Source organism: Battus philenor, unplaced genomic scaffold (assembly GCF_028537555.1).
Source record: "Battus philenor isolate CCGP_79_NKW_IND1 unplaced genomic scaffold, ilBatPhil1.0.hap1 SCAF_15, whole genome shotgun sequence".
In the NCBI taxonomy this organism is placed as follows: domain Eukaryota; kingdom Metazoa; phylum Arthropoda; class Insecta; order Lepidoptera; family Papilionidae; genus Battus; species Battus philenor.
In genome coordinates this window covers 6,400,552-6,414,136 of record NW_027181677.1, presented here as the reverse complement: position 1 = coordinate 6,414,136, position 13,585 = coordinate 6,400,552, and the positions used below count along the sequence as shown (strand labels likewise).

General features: G+C 31.3%; 1 protein-coding gene across 5 annotated transcripts in view; it reads right to left on the bottom strand.

The window, feature by feature from the left end:
* The window catches only part of for (cGMP-dependent protein kinase for), a 161,404-nt gene that overhangs the window by 11,340 nt on the left and 136,479 nt on the right, over window positions 1-13,585 (bottom strand). For all 5 annotated transcript variants that reach the window (XM_068761739.1, XM_068761742.1, XM_068761741.1 and 2 more), the window contains one exon: window positions 4,607-4,748. In XM_068761739.1, the coding sequence (XP_068617840.1) occupies window positions 4,607-4,748 (142 nt within the window). The remainder of the gene's footprint in view (window positions 1-4,606; window positions 4,749-13,585) is intronic.

Sequence of the window (13,585 nt, the reverse complement as noted above, 5' to 3'; positions counted from 1 at the left end):
ATTTAACAAGACAAAAAATATTCAAAGGAAATTTAAAGATAAAGGTGTGTACATATACGAAGTTAGTAACAGTTCCCGGAAATCGTTCTAAGCATAAATATTTAAAAAAAGAACCCTACAAGAGCTTAGATAAACAGCGATGAGATAACAACGGAAGTGAGTGTGATAACCAACCTGACCAAGGCATTAGAGCGTGTTGCTCAATGCAAAGAATAAACAAGTAAAACAACCAAAAAAACAGCCTTCGGTTACAACTGAACAAATTAATGTGTATACGTCATTGTTTACTTTCTTTTCGATACAGTTATGAACGTTTCGATTGAGTATGTCGAATATCAAATAAGTATTGTAGAAATTGTAATGATTCTGCAAGTTTTGCGATTTCACCTCGTAAATGTAATTTATTTGTACGGTTGCAACATTTTGGTTTACACGTATTACAACACATAGTAGTAAACTGTTAATTTCCTTTTTTATTTGCAATTTGTACGTTATTTTATATAACTAAGTTTGACCAAAACTTCATCGTCATGATTATACTGTCAGTAGATAGACATCTACTGCAAGGGCTCCCCACGAATGCTAATATGACCGATCTTGACAAAAACATGCCAATTTTTAATAAAACTGAATATGTATTTCATCACACCTTGAATTTAGAACGACATAAAAAAATGCGGTATTTCAAGAAAAACTTGTACTAATTGGCAAACAGGGTCAATTCAATGCTCTGTTAGATATTCAACAATCAGTACTGAATGTCTGTTCTAGGCGAATTACGTAACTGGGCTGCAGACTAATAAGTGTAATTGAAGTGTAACGTCAATAAATTGTTTTGCAATTTAATTTTATTAAATTTAAAACCGATTTGCGTAATAACTGTATAATGTTCTTGGTTATTAATTCAAATCCATTCACTTTCGATAACTTAAAAGTTTTAAGAACGGGCCTTTATAACAATAAAGAACTTCTTTTGAAACCCACGTATTTTAAAATATATTACATTAATTCTAAATAATTAAAACGCTTAACACACATACCTACAAACTGTCGTAATAATATCGAAACACAAATATCAAATTACATATTAATTACGATGTCATTATATAAAGTCATCAGATAAGTATTGATAATATAAATATTGAATGAATTGAATACATAACTAGACTCCTCATTATACATCTAACAAAATTATATACAATGAGATCTAGTCATTGCGATGTCTTTCGAAAAACAAATGGTTGGTACAATCGCGATACTTAAATAAAAAAGGCAATGACAGCTATAATCACATCAATATTTTTTAGTCATATAATATTTAGTTTTTAATTTATATATAAATCAGTATACATGGACACAAAATTACAACAATTACTGTCTCTTATTCTACCACATAATTAAATGACGAAAACATTACGAGGCAGAGAATTTCCAACACGGATTTACTAAAACTCTGACCAGAACGTGCAATGGCACAAGCCCCCTCGCCCGCCGTACTTTGACCTTGTATGCACAATAGACTGACACTTTGGCCTCACAGCCTCCATACCGCGCTTGGTTAAAATTTTAGTCACACGTCCGATCTGCTTTGAATAGCCAGCCATTCGTATACATGTATATCGTACGCATAATATTATACATTCGTGCGAGGAGCCGGTAAATTTATCGTAGAAAGTTTACCACCAAGGTTGCATACTGTATGAACTTTTAAAGAGCATGCTTATATATTTATATCAATTATTTTTCTATTTAAATACAATACATCCATTCTACATATACTTTTATTTTACTCTCAAGTAAACCTTACATAATAAAAAATGCGTTATGTAATGCGTTTATCGTGGTACAGAGACCACCGTACCGCACTTTAGGTTAAGAGCGTTGTAGGCCGTCTAATGAAATCTTCCTCCCCGTCTCACCGCACGGCAACCTCTAGCGCGGTACAGCAGTTATGGTAGCATTATACTAGTACATATTGAGACTATAAATAAATATCCACACAGAATGTTTATTAACACTTCTGTTCTTTAAAAAAAAACCATCTAAAAGAACGGTAAAATAAAATTTAAAATTTTAATCGAAAAGTGATTTAAGATTAAGAACGCGAATTCACGTCTATATTATAATTTATGAAATACATTAAGGACATCGTAAGAACAAAGTAAAAGTTGATTTAAATGATTAAAATATATCAAATTCAAACAGGCGAATGCTAACCTGAGTGTAGAAACTTGAGTGCTAGTTGAGTTAAATGCCAAGGTGAACCGTTTGTACAATCACCGTACATTTGCTCGGACAATACGGACTAATATTATTTATAATGCGGATTGTTTGCATGCTATTAATTAGAATAAGTGAAAATAACAAGTAAGGCGATAGATACACATTGTAGTCTATAGTTGTATAACCGCTTAAAAATGTAATTACTTCTCTAATTTATTCGAATAAACTGTATCGTAAAAAATTAAGAATTTGAGGTAAAAATCATAAACATATTCATTAATAAATTTTCGTACTTTCTTTTGTTATGTTGAAAATGTGTTTTATCGAAAATATAAACAAAGTAATTACATTACTTGATCCTCGTTATTACAGTTTATATTTTGACCAATGTTTGTATAAATTTCTTTAATTATTTCTAATGTAAACATATATTTTTTCAATTACTTCTGATTTGACTAGTTTTCATTTCATTACTCGTTTTTATATTACATTTAAATCCTGTCTTTGATGAAAATATACCCTGTTAACTTATTATCTCTCTGTATTATCTCTCATAATTTACTTTTCTAACCTTTCCTAAAAGTCCTTTTTAAAATTCTTTTCAAAATTAGAGAAAAATAAGTTTTTCTGTTATCTATTAAAATATATTACTTCCATTTTATCGTTTATCTTGGTAATATTGCTTTATTTTAAATTTTACAACCTCAAATTTTTTATCGTATCTGGTAATTCATTCTTTTAATTTGGCTCTTGCATATAGCTGGTATATCAAGAATGCGTTTTAAACCCCATCTTTATTTATGATGATGACTGTTAATCGTTACATTGTATTTACAAATAAAAAGTTGCACCCGACGGGTACGGACGTATCGTATCATTTTTACAAAAGTGCATGCCTAGTTCGTCTTGTCAAATTTTAGCCTTTAAAGCTAGCACAAGGCGATTGTTCACTTCATAATCTTCTCTCATATTGAACTATCATAATAACAGTAGTATATTATTAAAAATGATAACGAAAAAGATTTTTTTTGTTTGAAGCATAGCTTTTAATAACAACGTAAGTATTCAAATAATGACATAAAAAGATCTACGCTTTTAAAAAGCTTGTGTGTGGTTTTTTATTGGAATTTGCATCGAAAGTTGATTCGCGGGATGAAAGTGAAATTAGTCACTTTCATGTAAGAACATCTTTGCAAACGCCAGACGTGTCACTCTAAACATAGCGTCATTGAAATAAATTACAGACACAAAGCGATCGGAGTGGACGGTGAGACGACAAAACTGTTTATGGCGAAGTAATGACTGTTGTACACGTTAACATTTTTTAGCGTCGTAAAAAAGACATTAGAGTTAAAGAATTTATGTGAACATTGACTTTATGTAAATACCAGCAATCAATTAAAAGTAAAATTGATAAAATTAAAATAAAAATCGGCCAGATAGTTTCGAAAAATATAAATAAAACATTTCGTTGTTCTTATTTTACGTATTTTAAAATATTTCATATACAGCTCGTTTTAATTATATCCAAAGCATACGTACGTCTTAGTTCAATAATGAGCTTTTGAACGTAACAAACCGATATTATGCGAATGCAATCGTTACGTATGAAGCTACTTTATATACAAAAAGTAAAACTTAGATCCGGGAAAGCAGACTTCTCACGCCTTGAGCGGAACACCGGATGCCTTGAAGTAATTCTGCCTCATGGTAATGAAGCAATTACACTATATGAACATATTTCCGGTAGCTTGCCATTTGACCGTAAGTTGTCCAATTTTGTTGAAGGTTGCAAAGTATTCCGGACATGGACAGTTCGATGCGACCCGTTGCGAAAACATTGCGAGGCGTAACGAATCTTTGACAGATTACTCATCGATTGCTAGTTATCGCATCGCTGCCTTTAAAACGCCTTGTTTGGTTGAGCAACGTTATAATAAAAATCCGCTCTCAAATTATTTAACATTAATAAAGAAAATAATCTTTGTCTTAACCAGTTCCGATCAATTAGATGCGATCACTAATTATAAATATTATGTTTAAATAATTATAGAATCATAAACACTATGTATTTTAAATGGCATACAAGTTTTTGAGTCATCTCGGTCTCATGAGTAAATCTAAAAAAACAGTATAACAAGTTATTCTCTAAGATGTTTTAACAATAAAAGCAAACCATATATTGAGTCATTCTATCGACATATGAGTCTTTGATTATTTCTTTTTTAGAAGTGTCAAACGATAAAGTATACACATTAATATTATAACTATATGAACTTTACTCCATTTGGTTTTTATTAATAAATCAATAACATTTTATATTTCTATACTCATTTCAATATGATAAAAATGAGTAAAAATGAGGAATATTTTAAAGTCGTACCTGTCCTTTGGAGATGATGAAGAACGTGTCTCCCCGCGCCCCTTGTCTGATGATGTAATCTCCATTCTGATAATGTGTCTCTTCTAGTACATCTGATATCTTTATTAACGTATCTTCAGGTAGATTTTTGAATATTGGAACGCTACGGACAAAGAAAACGGTCAATTAATAAAATCATGCCAACATGTCTTAACTTTAACCTAACAATTTTATTTATAAAAATAATTAGTTGTCGCACTTTTGTGATTGTGATTCATAAAATCCTATTTTGGTCATTCTGAAGATGTCATAAAAATGTTTTAGCCGTTTTATAAGTATAAGAGATATAGTTTGAAAATGTATAATATATTTTTTTTAATGAATGCCCCTCTTAACCCCTTGCGGTAAAAATTTCTAAAAATCTTCTCAGCTTTTATTTTAGCTGACCTTTACTCGTCGAAAAGAATATTCCTATCAAATTTCAAGTCTCTAAGCCATGTGCTTCTAGAGATATCGTGATGTGTCAGTCCATGGATGGAAATCATATACATTTATGGATTATATAATAAACACAAAACTTTCAATATGGTTTCAAATCAAGCCTTGGATAATAAATGCATAGGTTAGAAATGAGAACAAATAATTAACTTGTCCAGTTTTAATATATGCCATTTTTAATATACGGCATTTAAATATTCCAGACCTGTTAAATATATTTATTTCTACATCAATAATAAGAAGTGAATGTTAATTTAGTTATCTATAACATTTAAGACTTCCTCAATAATGATAACGCCTAAATAAAACAATTCAAGTAATTTAAGGTCAGTTGATTGTTCAAGTACGTTTGGGCGGAGAATGTCATTTTTACGTACGGGTAGCAAAAAATTAATTGTCTGATATTTTGTATATTAAACTTAAGTGTTACAAAAATATATCATAAGAATAATATACTATTAATAAATAATCCCACTAGGAGGACCGACGGCATAATTAAATACGTGGGAAGTCGCTAGATGCGAGCAGCGTAAGACTGGTCATCTTGAAGTCTACATCCTGCAATGGGCCATCATGGTCCATCGGCTGAATGAAAGCACCTAAAGAATCTAAGAGCAAAAAGGAAGATAGTTCGCATTTATTCTCTAGACCAATAGACAAATAATTTTTACACACTCCTTTAAAAAAGCGAAACACTCGAAGGTACGTAAAAAAGGTTATTACTATTTACCACGTTTAAACATCACTATACTATACACAGTGTTAGTCACCATCTTAAGCTTATAAGTGATGAGACGTGAAATGACCCATTGACAATGCGCACACGAGATGTTTTGGACAGACTATATAACGCTTGTTTATTCCCGTTCTTGCACTAGTACTTTGCACGCATTCGCAATCGATTTCATGGAATAGAAACTTCACAATTGGTTTGTCTACTCGGGACTAATAGACCACAACCTTCTAATAAAAAGAAAAATTGTAGATGAAGCCTATGTCAAAAAGCATAACGAAATCAGGGTGGATTACATAATGTTTTGGTGAAGTAATTATTTATATGAATCTGTTTCGAAACAAAGGATTTAATTATCCAATTAATTTAAATTCCAAAGAAATAACAAAAATACAAAGCCTATATATGTTTAAAGGAAGTAACAATATACGTGGAATTCACACGTAAGCGTTTTTATTACAAATTGTTTGAATACATCTAAGTAAAATATGCTTAAATAAAAATTACAAAATAGTCATTTTATAACACGACGATACCATATTTAAAAATTCTCAACAGTTCGTCAAAATGTATGCGACTTTAAATTGTTTCAATGTTGTTCTTTCATGGCCATCCAGTATTTTGTATAAATGTATGATAGTTAAACATTTTAATTGTCTTCTCTTCGACTGAGCAATAAACCATTTCAGTTAGTATTAATTAGGTCAATTTGCGATTAATATTAACAATCAAAGTTACTCTATTTTTAGTTAATTGGATAATATTTCAGGGAATGTAAAGACAGTAGTAACTATGATTAAATATTTCATGAGAAAGTCACGAAATAATATCTTTCAATCAACTCAGTCGAAATCAATTTAATTATTCGGATTTTGTAAACTTACATTATCTATATATAAAGCTTGTTATCTATTTTGATTTTAGCCTTATAACGCAATAGCACTGAGTATAACACATTTTATTTTGGTTTCTGGACGTAAAACGTCAGTACATAAAATAAATTTCCCCTAAAACAAAACAAACAAGGGGAACTCTACGCCAGTCTCGGTCTTATACGACCATGTAAAAGAAGTTACGGATCAAATTAGAATCTTTTTTTGGTAAAATTTATTTATCAGTCATATGGTTTGCATGTAAATCGTTTTGTCTATTAACATTTTTTTAATATTTATATAGCCATTATCCTGGAACATAAGCTACGGCATTCTCAAATGCAAGATATTTTAGATATGAGACGAATAGAAACGTGTCGTTGGCACCTCTTTTTAAGTTCTGTACCAATAGAGACTTGTAAAATAAAATCTTAAATCATGTCATAAATGTATCTTTTTTCTATTACAGACTACTGATGTTTCTCCAATGGCAATAGCTACCTACTAGTGTACTAAAGCCGATGAAATATTTCAGCCGATAATCAAAATGTAGTACTTGGGATTTGAAAGGGCCGCCTGCGTAAAACTTCGAGCCCTGCTTGCTTCACGGCTTAACCAAGAATGCTATATATATGAATTAAACAAATAAACACAAACTATTGTTCAGTGTATTCATTAACACAATTCCTCTTCATAATTAAAATTCCAACTAAAAATGACATCAAAATATTTAGCAAAAATCATTATAATTCTTTAATTAGAGCACCAGAAGCACAGGCATTGACCAATTCCTGGTATGATCGTAGGTTGTATTTTAATTTCTGGTATGTGAATTAGTTATTGGGATTTTTTTAACATCATCACTGTTGAAACAGTAAAGGAAAACATGTGACAGTAAGCTAACAGATTTGTCCGAGAACCAAATTTTTTTTTTTTTTAATTAGTATATAATGTGCTCTGTGCTCGAGTGATGAATTATGGTATCGTAGTAATTCTCGGTTTGTATCGCAAAAGTGAGAATACATAATCTAATACAATAAATATCCAAGGAATATAAAGCCAACTGATTTTATTATAGACGTTGCTCAGGCGAATGCTCCGTGAAGTGATTGATCACAAGGGTCTCCTAGAGAAGATCACAGCTTGAGCTGAGCCATTACATATTCCACCGAATTGAGAAGTAGTCAAGCCCTTAGGTATCTTAGACAGAAGCCGCATATGACGCAAGAAACACCCTCTCGACTTGTGACTAGACGCGTTTCGCATTCCGATTTGAGCCTGCCCGAGAGAGCCAAACCACGGTACGATTATCGGATTATGAACAGGTAACTTTACACCGCATACACGAGAGTTTCATTTCTAGTGAATGCAATGACTATATATTTTATATTGCAAGTACGGGTTTGCTGAGTTGAGTATCTCAAATGTCACTCACATTATTTATAATGAGTCAAATTACTAGGTAACTATGTCAGATAACACACGAACAGTAGTTGTGAAATGTAGACTGTCTGTGTCAACTTGTTTAATTATAACTGAAACGAACGGATGTAAACATAAATAACTCTCATTGTAACAATGTTTGAATTCCTGTAAGTCATCGATGAGATCAACGACAACAAGTGTTCTGATACATTCCTTAATGTAAATAATATTTTTTTGTTTTCTTGAAATGGATACACGTACAATTAAACAGTAAATTTTTATAAAGGCAGCAGAAATTCTCAAACTATACCTCTTTTCGTCATTAAAAGTAACCAATAAAAATGTATATTCCATTAATTTTATATTATGTTTATTGTATCATGATACATAATTATCTCTTTTTTTATTATATAATGATCCACTGAAGAGTAGTCACAGTAACCGTTCTTTAAGAAGTTTTTTTTATAATTGTAACTGAACTTTAAGCCATGTGCAAAGTAACCAGTTATAGATGTAAAAAGCTTTACCTATATAACCTATTACTTGTTAATCGCGGTCTTAGCGAGATACTTAAGTGTAATACTACCAGGATATGTAAGTTAGTGATTGGCTAATTTCAGTTTTATAAAATAAATAGCTTAGTAGTCCCAAAAATAAAAAAATTACATTCCACTAACTACGTTTTGCGCAATAAACTTAGTGACGATAACACTTTTCACAATTGTTATAATTTAAATTCAAATAACAATGTTGGTTGTGATGACATGCGTAAAAGGAAGCGCAGCACAATTTTTTGAACCGCATTGCAGTTTGATAAAGGATATCACGTCCTCTTGGGTGACACATCGGCGCAGTGAAAGGCCTGCAAATTTAAATGTCACGATCCACACGAACGCGACAACTATTTCGCAAAGTTGCGCACGAGTCGCTTGAGCAACCGTACTGTGATAGAATTTCGTCAAAGCCTTTGTTTCAACTAAGAAAAAATGAGCGCCTTTGGAATCAGAGCACGGCTCGATATTGCCAGTTTAGGGGTTGCAATGACTTTCAGGGCCGATTCAAGAATATGAAGACTTCTTTTGCATATTATATAAAAGCATACCTTGGCAATCCTCCTATTTTTTATATGTATGTCAAATAAATTCAGTTGTCCTTTTAAAATGCAGAGCGTACGTACAATTACGTACATAAAAACAATTCGTGATGTAATCTTTATACATTGCAGCCAAATGAAATTTTCAGGATTTGTTTTACATGGAAGGGTCCAGTTTTGAGTTAGTTTGGAGAAACATATGTTATGGCTCTTTTTATTCTACAGCCCTTCAAAATTGAGGTTAACATTTAACTTTGCTTTATTAAATATTTTTTGTACGCCAATAATTAACTGCGGTCAAATAATATAGAAAGCATGGCTCCAGCAAGACAAAAAATCATGAATATAGGTCTAAGAATTACATTTCATTACATGAAGCTATCTGAAGGAATCGAACATTTAAAAAAAATCACTGACTCTCAAATAATGCTTACATCATTGATATCTCTCGCACTTGGACAACGTTTGATCCACTGATCGTGTGTAATTTATACACATAATTATTTTGTTTTATTTATTATTATTATGAACATACTTATACCGTAACTTATAATTAGGTGAGTTTTTACTACATTAGTTTGTTTTATAAATTTGACGAGTATTCAAAATTATTTTATTTTGTTAAGTACATACGTATATTGTGTGTAATTAACAGATTTACGAAAACCATTGTACATCAAACGAAAAAAAAAAATTATATTACTTACGAAATGAAAAATATGTAAAGAAATAATTCGAGCAATATTCATATTGGTCTTTGATTAAACAAAGACTTCATTCTCACGTAATGATACAATGCAGATAACGCTCATAATTATTTAAAGAATTTTCTCATAGTTAAATTTAAACAGACTATGTTTTACAATGATCTGTGTGCATAATTATAAAAATAAAATGAGCTGTGACTATGTTTTTGATTAATTGTAAAGAAATAGTTATGGATGCGGTAACCTCGATTATACTTCCATACTTGGAATATGGACCACCGTGATGTGAACATTACTAGGGATTCTTTATCACGGATGAAAGAGAATGTAACTCGATACTTATGGGAAAATACGTTCGATAACTTTATAAGGTATCAGCAGTTTAAGTTTTTAATTTTTGTTTGTTATTCTATAGAATTCTGTAGTTTTTGTGATAGAATTGTTTGCATACTATGTGAAATGTTACAATTCTTTATACTGAATATAGTGTCCCATAAATCAACGCCCAAAAATCAAAAACACATGTGAGGGTAAATAAAAGTAATAATCAGGTAAATTTATAAAAATAATTATATGCTGTTTTGAAATTTTAAAAACAGATTGAAAAATGGGTAGAGAGAAGTACAAATTTATTTATAAATCAAGTTTTTTTGGTAAGAATTTTTAACTGTTGTTTACAAAGGTTACTCGCGGTAGTATAAAAGTTAATAAACTACTGAAAAATAAATACTTATTCGTTGTCATTGTAATGGAAAAAAATGGGGTTGCATAAAATTAATTAACTTAATAACGAGTTATACTTTTATCAATACATGACAATTTTTAAAATTAATTTTCTGGAGTTAGTTACTACTACTCTCTCTATTTTCGATATCGATTGTTCATTGATTTATGTAACCCTGTATATACTACATTGATTATACTATTTAGTATACTAAATTATTTTATAATTATTTTATGAATTACCAACTAGACATGTTTATTAAAAATCAAATAAGTTGAGGGACTGCCAAAATCACTAGTCGCGTTTTTTTTTTTTTAAAAATAATAATACTCAAAAATCTTAATATTTCTATAGCAATAAACGAGGTGGCAAAAAGTCATTGAACATAATACCATATATATGCTATAGCTAAATATTGATAAAGTTTGTAAGATTATGTCTATAATTTTCATATAAAAGGTCCACAACCTTCAAGTTATATAGATTAACGAACCACATTTGCTAAACCTTTTAACAGTAAATGAACGCAAAAAAGATGAAGCGTTGTAAGTCGTAGGAAATGAGTAATAGCTTTAATATAATAAGAGGCGCCATCTACCCACGCATGTAGGCGATGCAGAGTATGCTCTAGAGATGAAAGCACAAGAATGGACCTTTGCCCGCCCATTGCATTTGCATAAGTGTCCGAGTTCAATATCCTCATTGTCATCCGCCATGCCCTCGCCCTACAATGCACTCACGAGGGCAAATAAGCCTAAGGCAACTTGTATAAATCAACTTGAAATAGAGCACTTGTATAAATTTTATGCGATGTCGTACTCGCCAATATAATTATAAACAAGTTAGTAAGCTAATTACGAAGTTTTTTTTTCGTTACGATATATGGAATATGTTTTCTACTAATGTTTCATTCTAAAAATATTTCACTTTGTCGTCATTTTTAGCCCGTAGACACCCGCTGCAAGGCACAGGCCTGCCCTATAGATATCTACAGGCATTATGATATGCAGAGGAGGTTGCTGTCCATCCTCTAGCAACTTATTTGTGAGCACAGGCATTTCTATATAATTATTGTGAACTGTTCTATATAATTACAAAGTGTGAATTATATAAGAATGTATCACGGGACTCGAACCCGCGATATAGGGTCGAAAATCTCAGTCCACATGTAACACATAATAATTAACATGTGTTCAAAAAGCAAGTGTTATCGCCATTATCATCTGGGCCATCCACTACTAAAAACGATTTTCAAAAGAATCCGTTGGAATCGCCATGCAATGTCTTCCAACTTACAGGACCGTTTGTCTATCTTTTGGCGGACCTCATTCGTTGCGCTTGCCGCCCATGATCTCCACTCCAGACATTAAGGCACCAACAGCCATCAGTTACGCTGTGGCCTACCCACTACATGTGTACATAAATGCAAATAAAATAAATAATTCTCGTGTAACCGTGTATTGTAAAATTAAAATCACTATTAAAATAAAAATAAAAAATATAAATCGTTGAAGGTAACGTAAATTAATTGTAACTTCTACATAAAGATAAAGGCTTGTTAAATAAACAAGAAAAGATTACAATCTGCTCTAATTAGAATAGCATACGTTGAATTATTTCTTCAAAATAAAATACTCGAGTGAGAATAATGGCGGTACCTCTTTAATCAAAACAATTTAATAGTAAACATTAAAAATTCGTCGAACAAAGATATCACCTAGCAATTGGTGTGAATGTGTTTTGTTTAATGTGCGCATGCTCAGGAAAATCACTTTGAAAGTGAACGTTAGTACAAAAAGTTATTACTAGCTATCACATGTATAAGTACAAACCAATTTGTGTTTTATAGATTAAACTTTTATAGATATAAATATTCATATAAGCATATTTATAAGTACTTCATAGGATATTACTCTCATTGATACACCATCTAAGTGCGAAAAATCTATTTTAATAAAAAATACAAGAGAGATTTTATGACTATATATTTTTAAACTTTAACGGCTACATTATAACTAATTCATTTATGTATAATAATAAGTTTGTTAAATAAAATCGTGTGGAAAATCTTTTTTGAAGATTTTTAGTTTTAGGAATCAATTGCTTTCTAATGGTATTGTGGTTAATGTGAATATCTAACTCATGGTTGCACAGACTTATTAAGACTAAGGGCCACTCGGGCAAATCATGAACTGATAGCGGGCCGGCCGCCAGAAGTATAGGTAATTAAATTTTTTTGGTTTTATTCTGGAATAGAATTCAATATTTTTCGAATGTATGAGAGTATTATTTTTGCTGTCGGCGGGCCACCAGTATTCAACCGGCGGGCCGCGGTCTGTGCATCCATGATCTAACTCTTCCCAGATCAGAGTACATTTGGAACCCTTAAACTACGACTGTAGGAACTATAGTGGAACTTAATATGGTTCTAGTTTCACTCAAATGACAAAAGGTTCTTACGTCATTCTTCTTATGACATACACATGTAATCTTTATCGGAGAATAATATGATTAAACAAGTCAATGCATTAAAGAAATTCCTCTAACTTACGTTAATACCACTAAAAGAATATTCGAACTAATTTTATAAAATTGCAAAAGAAACCTTGTGAAAACGTTATTTGAACTTTTAAATTGGTTAATTATCCGGCCCAGTGTAACTAGTTTTCGATATGTTTCGCCTTTAATTAACATGTCTTACAAGGCTTTTGTAACACAATCAGACGTACCGTAACGAAAACCGTCGTCCTCGCTCCGTCGACCATAATTCCTATCTTTTAGTTTCACCTCTTTTATACAAAAGTGAGTTATATGCTTTGGAAAGTTTTATGCCGTATTTATGTTCATATTTTTTGACTTGTAATATATTACAGCGAGAACAATTACATTTGCTCAAAGAGAAGATACAATTTCCAGCGCATAAACCAGTTGTAGTTGGGTAGATATCA